The sequence below is a fragment of the Pan troglodytes genome, chromosome 1 (assembly GCF_028858775.2).
Source record: "Pan troglodytes isolate AG18354 chromosome 1, NHGRI_mPanTro3-v2.0_pri, whole genome shotgun sequence".
NCBI lineage: Eukaryota > Metazoa > Chordata > Mammalia > Primates > Hominidae > Pan > Pan troglodytes.
In genome coordinates this window covers 51,999,242-52,024,491 of record NC_072398.2, presented here as the reverse complement: position 1 = coordinate 52,024,491, position 25,250 = coordinate 51,999,242, and the positions used below count along the sequence as shown (strand labels likewise).

Here is a 25,250-nt window from a genome sequence, read left to right as displayed (position 1 = left end):
TTATTAACTGCTCCTGAGAAGCAAGGAGTTTAGTGTCTCTATAAATAATACCTTTGACCATATGTGGAGAACCAAGGAATATAATGAAGTTAGTTGATACTCCTAAGTTCACTGAACAAAGTGATGAAAGAAAAGGATGAGCCCAGGGATTCTAACTCCCATGGGCAGACTTTGAGACTCTATTCAGATTTCAGCCATAAGAATTAGACATCTGTGGCCCTGAAACCACAGATACTAGTAACAGTGACTCAAAGCGTAGAAAAAAAATCACATTTCAATACTGAATCATTTTCAGGTCTGTGGTGTATAACTACACAACAAGATTCTATTATAAGCAATAGCATGTTCCTTCCACTTCAAATTATAACCCCCATCAGTTCAATGGTAAGAATTTTTAGTAAATACAGTGGTGGGTGTATTCTTTTTGTGAGCCTAGAAGGGCTCACTTGCTTATCTGGATGCTTTAGCCAGTCAAGGATATAGATAAGGATGCCATTGATATGAATTTGTGAGATTATTTTATCCTAGTCTCACTTCTTACTGAGTAGACAGAACTTCAATTTCTAACATTTGATGAAAATTCCTCAACTTACCTATAAAAAAGGTGTAATCAGCTATTATTTCCTTTTAGTAATAAGATTACATTGAAACTACTATAATACTTTAAGATAATAGACAGGAATAATATAATCATCTTATGACATATTAGTTTATTACATGCATAAAACTATAAATGATAAAAATGAAGAATGTAATGAACAATTTATGTTTTTTTAAAACAAAGTCAGATTTTAAAAGTTGTACACAGAGAGCAAAAATCACTTTATGTACTCATGATTGGCTTTAATATTTCTTTACACTATACATACTGAAAATGTTTACATTTACTAATAAGGAATGCCAAGCGTATCCATCACCATTTGAATAGCTTGCAGGGGATTTGTGATTTCTTCCATGTTATCTCTTCTCAAAACCCAATCTGGCTTAAGTCTGTTAAAAAAAAAAAAAAGTCTGGCATTAATAAAGTTCTTCTCTTTAGAGTTACCTTCACCTTTTTTGTCTTAACTAAATTGTAGCTACTCCTGAACACATCATTTCCCTTACAAACTGCTCAAAGAGGTGGGAGAACTTCATATTATTGCCCATCACTAGTTCCAGACTATTTCTCTCCATCCTTTCTAAAAAATAATGCTGGCTTCTTTGAAGCTTATGCTATTTAGCTTGACCACTGCCTTTTGGTCATCAGCCAAACTCTCAGTGTCTTATTCCTTGTAAACCTGGTTCTTGGTCTCCTCTTACCTACTGTCACCGTTCTCAGCAACAGCAACATCTATGTGGCCAAAAAGCCAACAACCTAGTCCGTTTTTGCCCCGCTTTCCTTCAATTCTACCTCAACCAATCCTTTTTAATATGATCACATACTAGACTTTGTCATCATCAGAAAGTGTGCGACCACTGAAATCTTGAGACTTCCGTTCTCCATCCACCATTTCTGATTCATCCATGTCATATGCTCTAACACAGTTATTGAACCAGTTCTTCTACCCCACTGAGATCTCCACTTCATTTGGCCTCAACACATACCCAACATCCACCAGAATGCTGTCCTTACTTTCCTGTGCATCTAGCTCAGGTGCATCAGTATTATCAAAACCTTTGCAAATGCCATTAACTGTTGTCTCTCTCTCCTACCAAACTAGTCTGAAGAATTCTACTTGGATTTCAAATTGAGTCAAAATATCTGCCTTCTCCATTCCTATACAGCTGCATATTACTAAAAATGTTTACACAACCAAGCTGATTTTATTTTTTGCCAATAATTACAAATCTAAAATGAGCATTTGAAATTGCCAGCATGCTCCCTTTCTCTCCAAGATGACTATCTTGGTCCTTTCCTCTTTTCAAACTTCCCCTCCATACCCTCTGAGCTGCTTCTGAGTTGTTGAGTTTATAATCTCAAACTTATTGAGAAAATAGTATCAAACCGAGGGAGTTCATGCATCTTCTCACATAATTCCCTACTATATGCATTTCCATCATCTTATTTTGTCCTGCTAAAAATCCAAAGATATATCAATTGGTGAGTGAACAAAGTGTGGTACGACCATACAATGGAATAGTACTAAGTGATAGAAAGGAATGAAATTCAAATCCATGCATAAACATGAACGAATTTCAAAAGCATTATGCTAAGGAAAAGAATCCAGTCACAAAAAGCTATCTACTATATGATTCCATATATGTGACAGTATAGAAATGGCAAAACTAAAGGTACAAAAATCAGATCAGTAGTTCCCAAAATCCAGGGAATAAAGAAAGAGAACTGACAACAAAGGGGCATAAGGAAACTTTGTGTTATAGAAATATTTTGTATCTCAGTGGTGGTAGTTTCCTAACTGTATACATTTGTCAAAACGAATTGAATTGCATACATTTAAAGGATGCATTTATACTGTCAGTAAATTTTACCTCAAAAGCCTGACCTACATCAAAATTTTAAGAGAATCTATTCATATGTTAGTATGAGCTTTTAAAACATAATGAATATTAAATTCTACCAAGGCCTTAAAAAACATGTAGAAATGGTCCCATTAATATATTCCAAGCAAATGAACTTTACATTATGCTGTGAAATATGCATGCATAAAACCAATTTATAACTACATTATACAGTTTATAATTATGAGTATAATTATAAAGCTAATGGCTGTGTAACCACTCAGGTCAAGAAATAGTGTGTTGTCAATAATGTAGGATTTGTACCTAGTATAGAGAATTGCTAAGTCTCAAGAAGGAAAGAAGGAAGGAAGGGAGGGAGAGAGGGAGAAGGGGGAAGAAAAAAAGGAGGAGGGAGAAAGAAGGAAGGGAGGAAAAACACTAATTAAATGCCATGACGGTTCACCAAAATAAATTAAATCTTTTTGCCAATAAAATCAGAAAATGTCAATCTAAATTTCCAGAAGGAGAAATTTCAAGAATCAGGGTGATTATGGGAGGACTGGAGGTTGATATTTTGGCTAAGAAGGACTTTTGGCACTTCTTAAACAGTGTAGTTTGTCTTTCATGCAAAATAAAATAAATAAAATAAAATGACAAAACTTATAACAAGCTTCTTAGCCTTAGCTCTTAACTATTTAATATAAGAAGTTTGTTGAATAACTATTAAATGTCCAAAGCTACAGTATAATGTTATTTCATTATTTACCAAGACTGCCTCTTTTAAATTTACCAAACATTCCATTCTTATTCATATGTTGTTTCTCCACTGAAAAGCACATCTTGTTTATGGTAAGTGCTCAATAAATATTTGTTAAATGAATGAATGAACAGTGACACGAATTTATGGACTATATTTAACTGCTTACCTTGAAACTATTCTGGTCCTTACAGGTGTTTCTGGGATAAAAGGAATGCTTATAGAAGAATTCTTCTTTTGCTTGTAAAGTATTCTTTCAGTATTCATTTTATGTTTATGAGCTGTAAGTTTGTAGAGACTGTAAATACGGTCAACAACTTTGGACCTACTTCGTACATCCTACAAAATAAAATGCACAGTTACTAAAAAGTAATAAGAATTAAAATTTTATCTCTTTTAGACTAGCAAAATCAAACATAATAAAAACTATGCAGTAAACCTTTTTTTTTCTTTTTTGAGATGGTCTCTCTTGCTCTGTCGCCCAGGCTGAAGTGCAGTGGTGCGATCTTAGCTCAATGCAATCTCCGCCTCCCGGGTTCACGCCATTCTCCTACCTCAGTCTCCCAAGTAGCTGGGATTACAGGCACCCGCCACCACACCCGGCTAATTTTTTTTGTATTTTTAGTAGAGATGGAGTTTCACCGTGTGAGCCAGGATGGTCTCAATCTCCTGACCTCGTGATCTGCCTGCCTCGGCCTCCCAAAGTGCTGGGATTACAGGCGTGAGCCACCGTGCCCAGCCTGCAGTAAACTTTTAAGCTTTGAATAATCAAAGAAACCTCACCAAGTTTGGCAGGTAGATTGATTTAAATTATGAGCTAATTTGCAAGGCAATTATAAAGAAGATAAATATTCAAAAGTTGCATACTTAACTCCACACTGAATATAAGAAGGAATTATTATAGTCAACATAGGAATTATAGTCAACACACCTATCATATCCAGTTACCAAGTCTTGAAAAGTTTACCTCTGCAGTTTCCAAAGTCTTCTACTTACCTCTCAGCAACACAATCCTAAGACAAGCACAATCTCTTGCCTAGATCACTACATATCAACACTTGCCACCTTCTTTGATGGTCTCACTATATCCACACATGCTCTCCCAAATTCATTCTTCAATCAGAAGCCAGAGTGTTGTTAAAATTTAAATTGGAAAATATAATTCCCTTGCTTTACCCTGCAGCGGTTCCCACTTACCAGGATAAAGGCCACAGTCCAATTATGGCCTATGGTTTCCCCATGTTAATTATGACACTTAAAAAGAATGACTCAGAGGTCTCATCATAGAAAAGCTTGAAATACAATTATGGTTACAACAGGAGGATAAGAAGTTATACCTATCTGGTTTTCTATCTTGCTAGGATACTTTTCTCTCTAGTAAATGGGAAATGGTTACTTATATGGCTGTAATAAATTTATTTTCAGAATTCAGTTTCTTTAATAGTCAGAAAGAAACAACTCATAGATACATCCTGAATTCATTTTATCCGTGCAAAAAGCAGGTTTGAACACACATAAAACCCTATTTTAGAGTGATAATTACTAAAGGAAAACTATACAAGTCATAGACTTAAGACCACAGAAAAATAATCTTAAAGAAAGGCAACTGACTAATACTTACAGAGGCTCTATTTGTTGTCTTCAGTAAAATAGCCAACAAACAACAAGTTTTTGTAAAAATGCTTCCGCCTTTGTCTGCAACTTTATTACCAGGCTTTTCTCGGTATATCTGCAAAAGCTCCAATAGTATATCTATACAATTTTCTACATCATAAACTGCTGAAGTAGTTTTCTCATACTTGAAGAGAACAGAATGAAATTAAAAGTTGTAATAAACACATACATTTACAAACAACCCAACCAAAAAAACAAAATACAAAAGTCCATACTTAGTATAGCCAAATTTTTGGACCACCTGCAGCAAGTGCAAAGGACTTTGTGAAATAGCTTTGATATTATCATTATTTACAGATCTATCATATATGTGTATTCACATTTTAATCTTAATCTTTTCCCCCTAATTCTAAAGTTTCACATAAAATAAATCAAATTTAAAACCTCTGAAAACAAACATCTTGAAGTCAATAAAAGCAAACTTTTAAAGATAAGACCACTTTAGTAAAGAATCTCTAAAGAAAAAGATAACTTATCTGTGGTATTATTAATCATAGGTAAGATAATGATAAAGGCAGGATCTAATTAGTTACTCTATTACATGCTCCTTGAGAGGAAGAAAAGCTTGCTCGAAAATAAAACAAAATATATATGATGCTAATAAGTCTAGGATATATTTTCCATGCCTCATTTTTCTAATTGTATTATTAGATTCATAGTGAAATTTGCATGGTAACAAATAATGATACTAAGATAAAAATAACAAAACAACAGCTGACCCTTTGTATGGCATGTTTATGTATTAATGTGTATTAACTCAATCCTCACAATAACGTTTTGAGTACTGTTACTATACTCATTTTATAGTTGCAGAAAGTAAAGTACAGAGAAGCTAAGTAACCTATAATAAGCTACTGAGCTGGGATTCAAACTCAAGCAGTTTGGCCTCAGATCTGTGTTCTTAACCACTACCTCTCAAAATAAAAATATTGGGTAAAGTGCTTTAAGTTGTCACTGAAAGGTTGAGTAGGAAAGAGAAATCTTTCAACCTTTGGTTGCATACAATATAGTTTGGAATAGTCCAAGGCCAAAAGACAAATTCTGATACACAGATTAACAATTACAGAGTAACTAAGTTATAGCAATATTTTTCTTTCACACACTTTGCTAGACATGATTATAATGTGGTAATACTATTTTGATATAATGCAGTAGATAACATCACCACCTCTAAAGGCAGACAGAAATGAATCCAAATTCAACTCTACCACTTATCACACTCAGGTTCTTACAGGAGGAACCTAATTTCTATAATTATTATTATTTTTTCTCTATAAAATGGGAATAATAATATGAACTACTTTAGAGGATTATTATGAGGATTAAACAATGCATGAAAAATACTAGCATGTAGTAAGTACTTAATAACTTTTAATCATCATTGTTTTTAATATTAATAATCATCATTGTTTTTAATATTATAAAGACTGAGGAAATAATATAAAAATTGGTACTTAAATCTACATTTATGTTAATAAACATTTTTTCATCCTAAGACTCTTGCACATAAATGAATTTAACTTAGAGATTTAAGCCCTAGTGATGAGTAAACCCAAACTTAATTTGCAAGGGCATATTTGTTGACCAGTGAATATCTCATTAAGAAAATGAAAAACTACCTTAGATACATTAAGCAAGACTTGCACAGCATATCTGATGACTTCCATACAAGGAATACTGCGATTACAACTTCGGATCAAAACAAATATTTTAGAAATTGCTCCACTCTGGGCCATGTTCTCACAACAAAGTGGAGACAATCTAGTAACTACCTCTGAAAGAAAAAAAAACACACACACACACACAGGTAAATTTACAGCAACAAAATGAAGTTTTAGCTAATAATGTAGTATTACATCATTCTTTAAACATGTTAACACAAACTAACCTAGGTGTTTTAAGGCCTCAAGAATGGCAGAAAGGTGCTTATATGTCAAAAGGTAATGAAGTGCAAGTGCAGTTCTTTTGTAGAGTTTGTTTTCTTCTCGAATCTCCCTATTAACAACTTGAAGACTTAGTCGTATAGCTTTAATTTTTGTACAATCATTTTTCTTCCTCCAAGAATAGCCTCTCCACAATGCCTTAAAGAGATAAAACAGAGTAATTTTAAGATTATAGCCAATGTTTTCTATTTATATCTACATCTGTTTTCACAATGTAAACATTTTCAGTAAATTTATTTGACATGATCACATACATTTCAATTAAAATCTCAAGTTCAAATAAATAGCAAAATCAACTTTCAAAAAAAGAAATACAGATAATATTCCTACATGTAAACTGGACAGCATTTATCGACCAAAGATGTCTAAATTTATTCAAAATGTTAAAATATTTTTACTTCTTGATTATAAACCTCCTCTAGAGCATTTGAAAATAAAGAGCTTAGCAATGAAATTATGGTAGTGTAGTGCTTATGAGTTATTCTACCGGCTAATGCGTTAGCTTTTTAAAATGGTAACTATGTTTTTATAGTGTTAGATATCGTGTAGATGAATTGCAAACTAAAGTTTTGAACTAAAACTATACAAGTTTCAATTACCTGAATTTTAATGATTCCACTAGTGAATTTTTCCTGCTTTTTACGGAGGACAAAATGGCGCACTGCTTTCTGTATTACTGATGCAGCCCTATTTCGCTGGCTCAGACATTCTTGACCTTCATGCTCAATCTTTTTGATGCTATGATATTTCTGAATAAATCTCTTTTCTTGTAATCTTGCTCGAAACCATCTCTGTTTAAAACATAGAATTTTGATTTTCATTTCTACTTCAGGTTTTTTTAAAAAAATATACAAATATACATTTATACATAAATGAAAGAAATAGAACAGTATATCAAGAAATCTTTCAGCTTTCCACAGAGGCATTACTTCCCCACTCCACTTGGTGCAAAAACCTTTCCAGTCCATGTTGGGTGCCTGTGTGTGTGTGTGTGTGTGCACACACATGCACAGGAGTATATTTAATCCTGGACAACAATGTCTTCATTTTACAATTCTACCAAACTGCATGTATCATTCTGCATTTTTTTTTACTAAATACTTTATATGTAAATGTATGTTAATGTATATAAACAAATAGAATTCTTCTTCAAAATATATAAAGAACTCCTATAAATCACAATAAAAAAGAACAGCCAATGGAAAAACGGGCAAAGTGTATGAGAAAAAGATGTTAAAAAAAAGTACACAGATAAGAACTTGAATAACCAACATATAGAATATAATTTCAGAATCATTAGCCATCAAGTAAATCCAAAACAAAAATGAGATGCTATTTCCCACTCATTAGAATGGCAAAAATCAGAAAGTCTTCTGATACTTTATGTTGGCAAGCATGTAGAGAAACAGGGTACCCTCAAGACTTTGCTGGCAGGAATGTAAATGAGTACAATTACATCAGACAATAATTCACAACTTTAGTACTGTGCCATAAAACATCAATCTATTTCTAACCCTCAAATCATTGTAACAGCTATAAGGTGAAAGGCTAAATGTTGTACGACCTTAGCATAAAGCATTTGGAAATTGTTTATTACATATCAAAAATTTCTAACAGAAAAATTATATCATATAGTTTTACTGCAAAGAAGAAGCAAACCTGAATACAGATGACTGAATTAACCTGCTTGTTAGCATTCTTCACAGCCAGGTAAAGTTTATAGGCTCTTTGAATTCTAACAGCATTCAGGTGATAATATGCAGCTGCAGTGAAGTGAAGAAGTCGAATTTTGGCTCTCTGTTCTAAAATCTAAAGGTGAAAAAACAAAGCATATTCAAGTATCTGCCTCCTAAGTTAATCAATGAGTGTTTTTTTTTTATAACCTCAACATCAAATTATATAAACTAGCAAGAATAAACTAATTTTTAATCATTACCATTACTTATATTGTAATTCAAAGTAATTACAATATTGTACTATACAATATTTCCAGTAGTGTAACTCATAACTCAGAGTGTAGAAAGCAAAATTATATTTTGGGTACTTTACTAAATAACCATAGCTTCTAATTCAACTAGACTGCCCTATTAGAGAAGGGTATAAATATTAAACTCAAAAAATGTTACAGAATTCCAAGCAGAACTCTTGGAAATGGTGATATTAAATCAGAAAAAGTATGTGAATTAACTTCTCTACTATTAAATAGTACAGTGCAACTCCAGCATAAGACTCTGCAGAAGGAGCTTTCTACAGTTGCTGTTGGGCTTCAGACTTTCACTTGATGTTTAATGAACAAAATACAAACATTCCTCCTATTTAACTTCAAATCAAATTGTTTTGTCTATGCCAGTACTTCACATATTGTAAGCTTGAATATCATGACCTCCCTAAAAATAATTCTCTCTTGCTGAAGATGTGGAAGCTGTCACAGGAATGCTGGTTGCAACACCTCAAAAGTTGCTTGGTGGTGGCAAAAAGCTACTAGAATAACATTTAACCTCTTTCACATATGGAGCCTCTCTCTCATATTTTCAGTTCCTTTGTTAAGATTCATTACAAAAGAGAAATTTTATTTTGCGTCTTTGGTGGTGAACCCCTGTGAGAAATAGTAGGACTAGGATCAGAGAAAAAAAATTTGACAGTCAGTGCTCTTGTCACTTACCTTTCTAGCAGCTGAATTAATTCAAGTTAATGGTCATATTAGTTCTGAAATTATTCTCTAAAATCCAAAGTTTCTTAACACTATTAACATCAAGTGCTTTCATTTTATAAGAATGAGATATGCTACTTGAAAATACTTACTCTTTTTCGTACTAGCCAACCACGCACCAGTGCTTGTAGGATAACTGTAGATTTTTTAAATTCAATATATTTTATCCTTTCACGCTTTCCAGCCTCCCTGGCTCGTATATATTTTTGTATGATCAAAGCAGCAGACTTCTGCCGAAGAAAGACCTGCCTTCCTTTATATCCTCTATAATGTGCTTGGATCAAACAAGCAGCTCGATGTCTCTATAAGGAAAAATTTACAAGTAACATTAATGGGTAGAAATAAAAAGATTTCCAACCCACTAGAAGTTCTTGAATTTCTCAATGAGATGGCATAATTATGATTTATAGTCTAAGAATGTCATGTTTCATAGATATGAAATGATGATGAAGCATTATTTCTAAACTCACATAGGTCTATAGCCAAGATGAAGGTGTAAGCCAAGGGTCAAGGGTCAATAGATATCTGGTGCTCTTTCCCTCTCATCCTCTTGATACTTTTCATTGTGAGAAGGAAAAGGACTAACATTACAGGACAAATACATTTAATAAAAATGCTAGCTACAATAGAAAGAGCACGGTGATCATAAATAGCTATGACAGAAGCTGTCTGTAGCTTGAAAAAACATAGCATACCACTAGCACACCTTAGATTCCTCAATTACATAACATCCTGTGAGAATTACCAAAATGAGACAGAGCCACAAAGTGAGCACATGATGCTGGAAATATGGCACCAACAGACTTGCTCAACACAGGGTTGACAGAAACCTTCAATTTATAAAAAATGCAATATCTGCAAAGCACCATAAAGCGAAGTACAATAAAACAAGGTATGCCTGTACAGTTATATATTTTTAAAAACTAGCAAATAGTATTTTTATGGGAGAATATAATTTTTAATTGACTGAAATAGATGTGTGTGAAATAAATGCATACTTAGGTCTTAAAAACACTTTTTTTCCAGCGAAGGATTTATTTTTAAAAATTAAAAAATACAAAACATTCTTTCTGTTTTCTATTTCCTAAAGTAGTTATTCGCAAGTGAATTAATTTTTAATACCTACTTTTATCATTAAGAAGTGTTCATGAGCTATTTTTGCAGAAAGTATAGCTCTCCATTTTCTCTGAATGATAATTGCTGATGCTCTCACATTCAAAAACCTAAAAAGTAGTTATTGGAAAGCAATGTCAAATTACTTTAACTTATTCAATGAGTATTTATTGCCTCTCCCCCTTTAAAATATTAGAAGAGAATAAAATATAAGAAAGGCAATGACAGAATTTTAAAAAGTGGGCAAGTATAATTCATAGTTAAGTTCTAACAATCAGAATTTACACACGCACACAAAAGAAGTTTTACAATTGGCAATATTCCAGTGGGTAAGAAATATGAAGTTCTACGATTCTAATATGACACAGAATTTTGAACAGGATCAAAATAAAGTATGGTTACCCAGATCTAGACAAAAACTAGATAAAGGGGGAATGGTAGAAATAATGGTAAAATATAAGATTTGAGTCTGCATGGCAAGTGAGTCTTTGAGCAGACGGGAGGTGGTTAAGAAGAGAATGTGATTACAAGCAGCATCAGGTACTTCCTTTCATTTGAAAGGAAAAATAGATATCATCAAAATATCTAAGTAGAGATATTTCGTAAACAGAACTGGAGAAAAATTTTAAAAAATCTGAGCGCTAGAGATTAAATTTTAGGGATCAACGTAATACTAAGAGATAAAATGTGAGAATGGACAGGTTTTCTACTCTGTTCTTGATAATGTGGAAAAAGTACAATGAGTAGCTTGTTTTGTTGCCATGTTTCTTAGAAAATAGGACCAAACACCATTGAGAAAAATTCAGCATCTGTTACAGGAAAATTAGATACTGGTCCTTAATAGCTGATAGTAGCAACTGTATCTTTATATGCTTTTTAATTTTTATTTTTATGGATATATAATAGTTGTAAATATTTACAGAGTACATGTGATATTTTGATTCAAGCACACAATGAGTAATGATCAAATCAGGGTAAATGGGATATCCATCACCTCGAACATTTATCATTTCCTTCTGTTAGGAAACTTCTAATTCTATTCCTCTAGTTATTTTGAAATATACAATAAATTATTGTTAACTATAGTTGCCCTATTGTGCTACTAAACAGTAAATCTTATTCCTTCTCACTGTATTTTTGTACCCATTAACCAGCCTGTCTTTATCCACCCCTCCCCTCTCCCTATCCTAGCCTCTGGTAACCAACATTCTACTTCTATCTTCATGCGATCAACTGTATATGTTAAGCCCTGCTTCTACCCATGGGCTTCATCCAAAAATTCCTCTCACACTAGTGTGCCTTCCTAAACCATCTTTAAAACCATCATTGATTCAATAATTCATCAACTCTGGGAGCTGAAGAAAAATTCTTATACTATGAACTTAAAAAAAGATGATCTGGTAACAGCTTCTGAAAATGTGTGTGTGAGAAATAAGCTAGGAATAGTGAAATACAATTAGCATAGACAGGTTGGTAATTAGGGTCTTCATCATTAATGACAAAGAGTATAAGGAATGATACAAAGTTCAAAGAAAAAAAGAATGAGTAAGAAAACAAATTTTGCCAGTAGTTAAGTCACCCAGCAAAATGGCCCAAAGCACTAATAAGAAAACCGAGTCTTAACTAAATGATTTTATTCACTTCCTACGTCTCTGTCCTTACTCTAATCCTTATGAACCTGAATTAATCAAGTATATGTAAATATTTTTAGATTATATTAATTAAAGGCTATGCTCTATCTCAAAAAAGCAAGACAGTACGAGAGATGTATTTTGTTTCCTTAATAAAGAAAATATCAACAAAACCAACCATATAAATTAAGCATAACAAATATTTAAAATAAAAATCAATAAGCAGTGTTATTTTATGTAAAGACTTAGCTATCACACACAAATACTTTTACATTCTCCACAGAACTATGATACATTACCGTGTTCTCTCTAGTTTGGTATAGAAGCAACCTTGAATAATTTTAACAGCTTTTAATATAGCTAGATATTCTTTGTGTGCTCTCCAACATCTATACCAGGCTTGAATCTTGCAGGCAGCTTTCACTTTACATAAATATTTCTTGGCTCTATATCTCCTCCACATAGCCTATTAAATACATAAATATAACAAGTATGCAATGAGTTGTCTCTTTTTTTTTGTAAATAAGACAAATCCGTATAAAGACAGTTAAAATAAGGTTAGTGCAGACAAAAATAAATTGCATAGTCATATCATGACTCTTTTAGACTCTGACATGTAGTGAGTCTTCTGAGAACAGTGGTGCTTACTATAGTGAACACGTATTATGTGCTTTATCACACATACCTTATGGCTGGCTGCCAGCCCAGCCTAACAAAACCCTAACCAGTATTTATAAATTGTAAGACACACATGTCTGAAAAGCCCCAGATTATGTAAATTATCCTCATCACCTCAATCCATTTGGAAGAAAAGAAAATGAACACATTGACCTACTGCAGGTTCTGGGGAGAAAGAGGAATTCTTCCCAATCCATATTCACTTTGGGTTCTGTGTTCAGCCTGCAGGAGAATCCTGAGAGCTCCTGTGATAGGACTGTCAGACTTTCTGATTTTGACAACCTTCTGGAAGACTAAAGGTTTACATGACAGCTACAACTTATTGAACTAAGCACTAAGAAGATTAGTCCTTAATAATCACATGGGTAGATAATACTATTATCTCTAATTTAGAGATGAGGAAATCAAGGCCTAGAGAAATTGAGTAACTTGTTGATGTCACACAGGTTAATAAGTGGCAGAGTTGTCTTACTTAATATTTATAAATATCTTATAAAATGGTTAAGATCTCTGTTTTATAAAAAAGGAAAAAAATCCAAAATTGAAATTAAGAAGGACTTGTTAGCACATAGCTGTTAAGTGACAGAGTCAAGATTTGAACCCAAGTCTATTTGACTCCAACATCCCTACAGGAAGAGGAATTAAAAGAAATTAAAGACTGTGTAAGCAAAAACTCAGTTGTATGTAAGAAAACCCAATTCCCCTGAAGAGAAAGGGCTGGAGTCCTTTAAAATTAACTGTGTTTTTCTCTCTGTGGCTAGTGAGCCTTATCTCTCCCTTTCCCAGGCATTGTGAAGACTGTTTCTCTAGCTGTGCAGCTGCAAGGACACTAGACAGATAATCTCAAGTCGTAAAACATGTTGTTCCTTAAAAAGTAAGAAATAATGTAATGCATCTCTTACTTGAATAACTGTCTTTGTTTCTCTCTTCTATAATACGCTTCCCCCTGCACAGATCTCCCCATGCCCCACGAAATGCTTAAAAGGTAGCTTGACAGGGCTCAGTCCTCTTTGGATGTTAATCCGACTGGGTCGGTGCACTTAAATAATTAAATAATTCCTCCTCAAATCCCTCGGTCTCTCTGATTCCTTAATTATCCCGCAGCACAACAAATACTATAGGCACAACGTATATTTAGATTAGGTTCTAAATTCAGTTGATAATGCAATAATTATATATGGCCAAAATTACTCTGAGATGACCTTAACTCATTCAGACTATATTGTATACGGTTTTTATGTAAATCTGCATACATTATTTATGTATATCCCCAATACCTGCCACCTCAGTCTTAATCAGTGGTAGAAGAATGGTCTCTGAACTGTTTGTTTCAATTGGCCATTTAACTGTAACAGTAAAAGACTGGTTAATGGTAACACTGCATCATAAAACCTTCAGGAGGAAAGGAGAATGTTTTGTGGACCATTTTGGTGTTTTTGTTTTTGTTTTGCTTGTGGCAGTTATAAGTTACTAGTTTTTAAAATCAGTACTTTTTAATGAAAACAAATTGACCGAAAATCTGTCACAGAATTTTGATACCCATTAAAACAAAGTTTTAATGAGAAAATTATATATATGTATAGATATACGTGTATATATATATTTACACATATATATATATATTTACACACACACACATCACACCTGAAGAACATCAAAATTTACAGACATTGACAAGAGAAGCCAACATAGCGTTAAGAGGGAAAGAAGACAGCTAAGAGATTATGGTATCAAGAAACCAAGGGTTGAGAGAAGAAACAAAGTGTGCTTAAATCCCAAATGCTACAGAGAAGTTGATATATATATATATAAAACATACATATTTACATATATAAGTATTTAGTAATGTATACTATATCCCAGTGGCTCCCAAACTTCGCTGCTCATTAGAGTCACCTGGGAGCTTTGAAACAAATCCCACGCTTGTGTTGCTTCCCATACCAATTAGAATATCTAAAGGTAGGAGTATGTTTTAAAATTCCAGGTGATTCCAATGTGCAGTAAAGTTTTAGACCACTGGCATAGGCTAAAAATTACATGTGTAAAATACAATTTTATTATGTAATTATGTAAGAGAAAAAATTTTTTATAAGATTGTTATTTTGGCTATTTAATCATTTCAAGTGAATAAAACCATAACTAATACATCCAATGAACACCTTTCAGTTGTGAACTTCTCAGTAGTGTTAGGAATTTGAGCACTCCTTCTTTCCTCTTTCAAACCTTGGTTTCTTGATACCATAATCTCTTACCTTTCTTCTTTCCCTCTTAACACCTTGGTTTCTTGATACCATTAATCTCTTACCTTTCTTCTTTCCCTCTTAACACCTTGTTGGCTTCTCTTGTCAATGTCTGTGAATTTTGATGTTCTTCAGGGCTCAAGTCCCATGCCCTCTTTGTTCACTCATTTTATGTATTGTTCCTTGGTGATCTCATTATTTCCAGAACTTTAATTATTAGCATATGCCCATAATGTACAAATCAAATTCTAATACTCACACTACTCTCCTGAACTCCAGACAAACATAGTCAACTGCCTTACTAGATATTTCAAGGGGGTTACCTGCTAGGTACTTCAGACCTTATATACTCCAAACTGAATTCATCATCAATCTCAAAACCTGCTCTTCCCTCTTTATTCCCTATGTCAGGGTGTGAGGGAGTAACTCTGCCGAGTTACTTAAGCCATCAACATGGCTTGCCTCCTTGTTCATGCTGTATATAATGCCAACTTACAATCCCATTGTCACAAACCTACACTGAACTATAACTCTTTCTCACCTGGCTTACTGCCTATTTTCATTTGGTCTACCTGCTTCTAGTCTTGCTCCTTTTCCAGTCCATCTTCCACATTCCTGCCAGAGTAATTTTTTTTTTTTTTTTAATAAAAATGACTGTGGTCTTCTCCTGCTTAAACTCCCCTAGAATTTGTTTTGTCTGGAGCATAAAGACTAAATTTTTTCTGTCTTAAAAATCTATCCACAATCTTACTCCCTCTATTGCCAACCTGGTCCCATATCACTTTTTATTGTTTCTAGTTTTTTGATTTTTCCACGTTATCTCTTGCAATTGGAATATTCTTCTATACCTTTTACTGGGCTATTTCTAATTCATACTTCAGTGTAACATTTCAACTTAAATGTTACTCACTCTGGGAAGTCTCTGACCATGGAGACTAGCTTGATTTCCCATTCTGTGTTTCCTGAAACATACACTTCTCATGTTGTATTATAATTATACTTCCTTGTTCAATTAAGTTCCTTGAGGACAGCAACTAAGTATATCTTACTCATTGTCTATTTATAATACCCACTACAGCATTTGGCACATTTCTAGCCCTTGACATTTCTTGAATTAAAACATTATTTCTAAATTTAACAGTAATCCAGTAAGATATGAACATATCACATCTGGGTTAAAGCCTGGGTTATTGCAGGTAAAAAGAAAGAGCTGAAGTACTTAGATTCAGTTCCTGGATCTGCCTCTCTCTATGCAACATTGGCCAAATTACTTAAACTTTATCACTTCCTTCATATTTTAAAAGAGATAATACTGTACATTCCTCACACATTTGGCAAATAGACAAAACAAAATAATACAAAAGTGATTTGGAAGCCAAAGTACTAAACACTCAGAATAAAGTATGTCTACTAGCCTAAGCAGCAAAGAGCTCTGGTTAATAGATTATTAGAGGAACAAAGTTACTCTATTTTGCCTATATTATGCCAAATAATACTTTATCTTAGCTTATATTTTCCACTTAAAGAAATAACTTTGCCAAATACAGGACCCCTATTTTCTCAAAATTCTTCTAAGAGTGCTACAATTAACCCATACTGAAATGCACCACACATAGGGTGACCATGGCCAGAACAATCCCCGTTCTGTGCTGTCTTGGCTGACTTACTAGTGCCCTTTCCCTCTTTCAAAAATGTTCCACTTTGGAAGATAAATGGTCACCTCAACTAAGTACTATTCTTTATGACCTGCTTAAGCTCATTTTATACATTCTAACAAATATTGGTCAAAAGAAAGACTCACAGTTTTATATTTAAATTAAATATAGAAATACCTGAATTTTTATGGTGCTATTTTTAATTTCCTGAAACTTCCGTTTCTGTATAAATCCTTTACTTCTAGCTTGAATAATGATAACACTGCTTCTGATCTGTAAATAGACTTGTCTTTGATGTTTTGCAGACAGAAATGCTCTGTAGTGATTTTGTAAAACCACTGCTGCTTTTCTATATAGTAAAAACTGTTTTCTGGTTTGCCACGTCCTAAAATAATGCTGTAAAGTGATAGCAGCTCTTTTCTGCTGAACAAATCTTCTCCGATACACAGCCATCTGAAGGAAGAACTGAATCCGTAGGGCAGCACATTTCTGTGTTTCCAGTTTTCTTGTGACCATTCTACAAAAAGCTTTTTGAATTGTTACTGCAGCCCTACTTTGAGAATGATACTCTGCTTCCTGTGAACAAGCAAGGCCAGAAGCTTTATACCACTCTTGAATCATAACACCTTCACTTTGAACAGCTTCATACTGAGTTTTACTTCTGTAACAGCAGAGTGCAGATTTGTTAACAATGGCTGCCATCTTTTCCTCTGATACATTTTTCAATTTTTGTCTAACTTTCATGCCTCTAAAAGCAGCCTGAATAGTTCGTACAGATTTCTGAACTGCTAAAAAGTTTTTTCTTTCTGTTTTTACTCTAACATACAACCTATAATAATTCTGTATAACCACAACTGCAGTTTTCTTTGTTTCATAATCAACTTTGGCCCTGTGCATTCGATAGAATGACTGAATTAGTGTGGCAGCCCGGTGCATATTTTGAATATCCTTCCGTACTTTAAAGCCTCTGTAATAAGACTGTATACAAATAACTGCTTGGGTACGCACTGCAGTTAGTTTTCTGTATCTTCTTTGAATAGAAACTACTGTTGCTCTAAGGTGGAGATAATGCTTCCTTATTTTAAAGGCTTTACAATGCTTCTGAATAATAATGGCAGCCTGGTGCTGTTCCTGAATCTGTTTTTTTATGTTCATGTCCTGAAAACCTGCCTGAACACAAGTCTCTTTCTTAAGTTCATTGTGTTGAAATGCTTTCTGTTTCTTTTTATTTGCTCTATATTTTTCTTGTATGATTTTTGTAGCCCACTGAAGCTTTTGGTAGAAACAATACTGCCTATACATTCTGTAGGTGCTTTGTATTATGATAGAAGCTTTGTGTTTTTCCCTTAAAAGTTGTCTTGCTTTCATTCCTTTATATGCAGCCTGAATAACCACAGCAGAATGCCATTGTCTGATATAATTTTCTCTTCGCAATTTTGCAGCTCTATATGTTCGATAATGTTGCTGAATTAGAATTGAAGCATGTTTCCAAGTCTGAAATGTAATATATGTTCTGTGCATCCTGAAAGTAGCCTGAATGAGAACTGCAGCCCTTTGCATTTCTTGTAACTTCTTCTTTACCATCAGTCTTCTGTAAGATGACTGTATTGTAATGGCTGCCTTTCTTAAGTGCAAGAATTGGTGCAATTTATGTTTGGCACAAATGGTGGCTCGATATTTCCTCTGAACAAAAATAGTAGCTTTTTTGAGGGAAATGAATCTTCTCCTCACCAGTAATGATCTAAACCTACTCTGAATAAGGGTTGCAGAGGAATGCATACTCTTCAAATGTCTTCTGGTTTTCATACCCCTGAATGCAGCCTGAAGGATCACAGCAGAGTGTCTTTGTCTGAGATAATGCTGCCTCTGCAGTTTTGCAGCTCTATTTGCTTGGTATTGCTGTTGGATCACAACGGAGGCCTGTTTCAAAGCCTGATATCTCATATGTAATCTGTGCATTCTGAAAGTAGCCTGGATGAAAGTAGCAGCCCTGTGCATCTCTCGCATCCTTTTCCTTATCATCCATCTTCTGTATGATGACTGGATTTTAATAACTGCATTTTGTACCTGAAGGAACTGTAAGTGATGCTTTGTACAAAGATGTGCCCGATATTTTCTCTGAATCAAAATAGCAGTTTTCTTGAGAGAGAGGAATCTTCTTCTCATCATTAGAGTTCTAAATCTCCTCTGAATGAGAGTTGCGGCTATATGCATCATTTTTAAATGTCTTCTAGCTTTCTTTCCCCTAAAAATAGCCTGAATGTATATTACAGAATGCCTCAGTTTGTTATACCTTTGAAATTGTATGTTTCTTTCTTTCATTGCCCGGTATCTTTGCTGTACTGTTTTTGTTATTTTCTTTAACTTATTAAAATATGTTTGCTGTCTGTATCTTCTGTAGTTTGACTGAATGAGTGTTGCTGCAATCTGCATCTTTCTAAGAGTCCGTCTAACTCTTACTCCTCTAAAACTTGCCTGAAGGACTTTAACAGCTTTCAAAATTGTCAGGTACTTTTCACGCTGCATTTTACCTTGATAATATGCTCTACATCTTACTTGAATAACAATAGCTGCTTTTCTCATTGTATGGTAACTTATTCTTGACTGATGCATTTTAAACATGGCTTTAATAAAAGTGGCTGCCCTGTGCATGTGTTGAATATGTCTTCTAACTCTAATACCTCTATAAACAGATTGGATTTTAATTGCTGTCTTCTTCAAATTAAGATACTCCTTATGCTGATGGTTTGTAATTTTAATACCTCGATACCATCTCTGAATTATAATAGCTGAAGCTCTATAGGTTGCATATTTCTTTTTGGTTTTGTAAGCTCTGTATTTAGACTGTATAGTGACTGCTGCTTTGTTGCAATCCTTTATTCTTTTTCTCACTTTCATACCACGATAAGCTGACTGTAAAGTTACCACAGCTGCTTTTGTTTTCAAATATAAATGATTCTGTTCTCTTCCAATACTGTAAGCCCTATAATACTTTTGAATCAGAAGAGCAGCTTTTTTCATGATTTTCCACTTCTTTTGTTGCACATGCATTCTATAGTATGACTGTATGATGATAGCACATTTATGTTGCCTTTGAAGCTGTCTTCTCAGTGTTTTTCCCTTCCACATAGATTGAAGCATCAGTACCGCATGACGGAGTTCAATATACTCCATACGTTGCTTCCTTCCTGCAGTCCATGCTCTGAAATTTTGCTGGATGACTAATGCTGCTGTTTTAAACAATCTAAACTGTTTCTGGGCCTTGGCCATTCTAAAAGCAGACTGAATCTTCAAGGCAGCTTGATGTTCCCTTCTAATCTGTTTCCGAACCTTCCAGCCACGATAAGCAGACTGGAGGGAAATCACAGCTGCCTTTGTCTTCAAAAAATGTGTTCTTGTATCATGAAGAGTCTTGTACGCCCTGTACCATCTCTGAATCTTTATTATAGATTGAAGCACAGATTGATATTTTACCCTTTTATTATAGCCTCTAAAAGCAGACTGAATTTTAAGAGCAGCTATAGATTGTTGTTTGATTAGCTGGCGTACTTTATAACCTCTGTAAGCTGCTTGCAAGCAAGTAGCTGCTTTTTTGACTTGCAAGAAGTTCTTCCTCTGATTGACCTGTGCTTTGTATGCATGATAGTAATTCTGAATGACAATAATTGCTTTATACATTTTCAGATAATACTGCTGAGCCTTTCTCATTCTGAAATAAGACTGTAGTGAAATAACAGCTTTTCTTCGTAACCTCATCTGCTTTCGGACAAGGTATCCTCTAACAAATGCTTGCAGTTTGATACAAGATTCCCGCATCTGCATATACTCTTCTCTCTTTTGTGCAGCTATTTTTTTGGAACGGTAACATTGCTGGATAAATAGTGCAGCTGCTCTTAAATGCAAATATTGTTTACGTGTTTGTTTCATCTTAACAATTGACTGCAATTTTATTGTAGCATTTTTTAGGCTCAAAAATTCCTTTTTAGAAACATAAGCACGATAATATGATTGAATCTTTATAACAGATGTGAGGATGTGAATATACATTTTCCTGGCTTGCATCCCTCTATATGCAGACTGCAGCACAATGACAGCAGAGCGTATTTTCTGGTAAGATGCTAGAACTTTCATGGCAAAAATATAAGCTCGGAAATGAGTCTGAATTATAACAGCTGCTTTCTTCATCTTCTTATATTTCTGTCGTTGTTGATGTTTTCTTACATGTGCCTGCAATTTGATAATAGTCTTCTTAAGGTTTAAAAATCGAACTCTGTCTTGTCTCATTCTCCAGTATGACTGAATAACACAAGCAGCTCTAATTTGTCTATATAAATTATGAGCTTTCAGTCTCCTAAAAGCAGCTTGTAATTGAATGGCTGCAGCTCGTTTCTGCAAATAGTTGGTGCGCTCAATCTTTCCTTTCAGATATGCTTTGTAGTACTTCTGGATGGTTAGTATGGACTCTTTTTTTCTTTTATACAACTTTTGGGCTTGAAAGCACCGAAATCTTTTCTGAATGATAACAACACAAGATCTAATATAAATATATTTCCGTAATTCTTTATGCATTCTATACCATGATTGTATGATAATAGCAGAATTTTGTTCTTTAGCTTGTTTTCTTAAATGCCATTCTCTAAAAGCTCTTTGCAATATTACTGTAGCTTTTACTTGTGATTGCATTTTACGTTGCTTCCATTTTCTGAACATAGATTGGATTATAAGAGTTGATGATTTTAGCATTTCATATCTTTGTTGATCTTGTTTTCTTCTTAAATAAGCACGCCAATGCCTCTGAATTGTAACTGTAGCCCAAAGATATCGTTTATAAGATGTAACAGCAATTATCATTCTTATCCTAGATTGCAGGATGATTGAATAATATTTCAATTTCAGAAATCTTTGTCTAGTGGAATATCTTCTCCAATATCCCTGGAAAAGGTAAGAAAGGACACAAAGTAAAATAGGCATAGCTTTCTATATTTAACACTTTTCAAAATACTAATTTTTCTAACATTCTGCTTAAAAATAAACACATTGAATTAGAAAACTAATTATTTTTGTGAGATATTTGTCTCTTTTGTTTTTAGTTTAGGTTTTACATTGATATACCTGTAGCCAATTCAGAAATCCATCCAAATCTTCATTATATTTAAATACTGCATTTGTATGCCAGAATCATAAGAAACATAAGCAAGTTTATGTTATATTACAAGCAAAAGAGTCAAAATAAAACTATAGTAATATTCTTTGCTATCTATTGATTCTAAGTAATTTCCTATGAGTTTATTTCTGGGACTTATATGGTCCCCTTACTTCAATGTTTCTAAGCTACCTTATAATGACTAGAAACTGTTTATGTGAAGGATCCTGCATTATCACATTACAGGCCTGATAATATAAATATAGGAATTTAGGAATAAATAAACCAGATCACTCTCAGAGTCATTATTTTCATTAAGAATGAAATTACTTCCTTTTCCCAAATTTAGGAACTATAAATACATGGCTTAAAAGTAGAATTCTAGAAAGACTTGAGAAATGACAAAACTTTTGTCTTTTGAAAAGCCATGGTTACAATGGCTAATCCAACCTTGGTTGGCTCAACAAAAAGAGCTACAAACTCTCAAGCTAATTCCAGTTGCTGGTATCTAAAATGGTCCCAGGCTAATGGTAGTCAAGTTCTAGATGTTTTAGCAATAAGACCATTCCTTTGTACAAACACTCCCAACATTGCTGAGATTGGGGGTGGTGGCATGGAGAGGTTGTTCTCTACTACATCTTACTTTTTCTCGCATATAAGTAGAGTAATATAGGGACTGGGTACCTCGCTCTCCTATAGCAGTATCGAGTTTGCTTGCAGCTATCACTGGCCTAAGCATACCTATCCATGGGTGAGGAAGCTTAAGGAGAACATGCACATCCCTTTTCCTGACCCTTTTCCTGTAAGTTTTATTGTCTTTTTCCTCTACTAAACGTTACCTGAGGTTTTGTTCATACTCTTCAACCTGACAGGAAATGATTGTATACATATTATTTCTCTTACCAAGAAGAGATGCACAAGTTGTCAAAATATTTATCCAACAACAGTCAAACTTATTTGTACAAAAGTATTTTGAAAACAATAAACTCTACATAAAGTATTAACTTGCTTTAAATTAGGGCAAAGTAAAGCAGTAATAGTACTCAGAAATTCAGATATTATTTTTCTTTTGAGCACCCACCCCCAACAGATATTTCTATGTAAAATCCTCAAACTAAGAAATTGAAGAATCAGTGTGTACAGATTGTTTTATACTTTAATAATCACTTTTTCTACATTACTATTACTACTCCATTACTGAAATGTTAATCAATGTTGATATATAACATGGAAGATAAGATCATCTCCTCTCCTAACAGTTTTGCTTATTACAATAGCAATTTTTTCACCATTGTCATACAGTTCTTAAAAATAAATAGCTTTTACTAAGGAACACATTACATACAATTTTCTCACTTAATTCTCACAAAAATACATTAAGTTGGCTTTGTTTCTTCACTTAAAGAAAGGAACACTAATGTTACAAAACTTTTTGCAAAGTCCCACAGCAAATAAAAATAATTGATCTTAGGATCTACATTATTACACCAAAATCAAATGTTCTTTCTACTCTACCACAGATATCTGCAGCAGGTTGATTGCATTAACAGCCCAATTCTTCATCTCTCCCAGTAACTATAACCTGTGCCATACTTTGTTTTTCCTCATACAAAAGAGTTTCTCTGCTTGAGATATGGGCACAGTCATGGAAAGAATGCAGTAGAGCAGTGTAACTCAATCTTCAGTTTTCTGGTCAGATGATGAAACAAGGCAGCCCTGAGGAACTAGAGGGTACCAGGGAGATGGTAGAGACTGGGGAGCTCAGGGAAGCAATCTGATAATGTTGTTCATGAATTTCTAGGTTCACCACCAAGTTGTGCACAATGTGAATCTAGACCACAGTAGGCTATAGACTTTAAGAATTGAATAAGATACAGATCACAATCTAGATCCCAGACTGGCTACTGGGTGCTACATAATGAAACTGATATGATACAAATATCACTCACTGTAAAGGCTTTCAAAAAGGAACTGTCACTGAAGCTACGCTCATGGAAGGCTGATGAGAACAGGTGGCCTGAACCCAATCAAGTGAATTAGCTGCTAAAACTAAAATATCAACATTCTCCATAGGATTTAAACAAAACATAGAGTCTGATAACATAACATTAAATTTCCAGAATGCAATTAAAAATTATTTGACATACAACATAACAGAAAAATTTCAACTCTCACAAGAAAAGATAATCAATAGACACCAATGATGAGATGACAAAGATACTGGAATTGGAATTAACTGACAACGACTTTAGAGCAGATAAAGTAAAAATGCTACAAGTTGAAACTAATGGAAAGATAAAAAGTCTCAGTAAAGACATCAAAGATATGAGTAAGAACTAAGTGAAAATAGTAGAACCGAAAAACACACTAACCAAAATAAAAATTCACTGGTATGGCACAATAGCAGAATGGAGATGACAGCCAAGATGGCAAATATCTCAGCTTTGTGGGCCAATTCTGTTGCAACAAGTCAATTATGCTATTGTAGTATAAAAGCAGCTCCCAAATAATACATAAACAAATAGTTGTGACCATATTCTAAAAAACTCTATTTATAAAAACACATGGTAGGCCAAATTTGGCCTGCAGATATACCAACCTCTGACCATGATAGACCATATTGTGGATCATAAACTAAAGGTTATCAAATAGGAAAGAATTGAAATCACAGTATGTGCTCTGGTCATAATGGAATTGAAGAAAAAGTCACTAGCAGAAAAATAATAGGAAAATCTCCAAACATTTAGAAAGTAAATAACATATTCTGAAACTTTAAATCATAGAAAAAGCCTCAAGAGAAATTAAAAACTATTTGAACTGAATGAAAAAAATACCATATCAAAATTTGTAGTATGTGGCTAAACCTGTATTTAGAAGAAAATTTATACCATTAATGTGTTACATTAAAAGTGGAAGGACTCAAATCAGTTACTCAAGATTATACTTATAGAAACTATAGAAAGAAAAGCAAAATTAATCAAAACAAGAAATAATAAAGACTGAGCAGAGACCAATGAAGCCAAAGGGTTGTCCACTGAAAAGATCAAGAGAGTTAAAACTCTAGCAAGACTGACAAAGAAGAAAAGAGAAGATACAAATTATCAATATCAGGAATGAAAAAGGGAATATCACTACAGACTACCCAGGCATCAAAAGGATATTAAAGATATACTTTGTATATACATATGGTAAATTCAACAACTTGGATGAAATGGACCAATTCTTCGAAAATTAGAAACTGCCAAAACTCATCAAAGATAAATAGTC

The 25,250-nt window shown here is 33.8% G+C and overlaps 1 protein-coding gene across 5 annotated transcripts in view; it reads right to left on the bottom strand.

Annotated features, from left to right (window-relative positions):
- Positions 1 to 689: 689 nt before the first annotated feature.
- Positions 690 to 25,250, bottom strand: part of ASPM (assembly factor for spindle microtubules) — a 63,621-nt gene continuing 39,060 nt past the window's right edge. For 2 of the 5 annotated variants that reach the window (XM_016948430.3, XM_063811120.1), the window contains 10 exons: positions 12,567 to 12,733; positions 10,650 to 10,746; positions 9,616 to 9,825; positions 8,473 to 8,622; positions 7,413 to 7,604; positions 6,759 to 6,951; positions 6,490 to 6,644; positions 4,818 to 4,994; positions 3,366 to 3,535; positions 690 to 990 (listed from right to left, as the gene is read on the bottom strand). In XM_016948430.3, the coding sequence (XP_016803919.2) occupies positions 888 to 990; positions 3,366 to 3,535; positions 4,818 to 4,994; positions 6,490 to 6,644; positions 6,759 to 6,951; positions 7,413 to 7,604; positions 8,473 to 8,622; positions 9,616 to 9,825; positions 10,650 to 10,746; positions 12,567 to 12,733 (1,614 nt within the window). In that variant the 3' untranslated portion in view covers positions 690 to 887. 5 annotated transcript variants of the gene reach the window in all.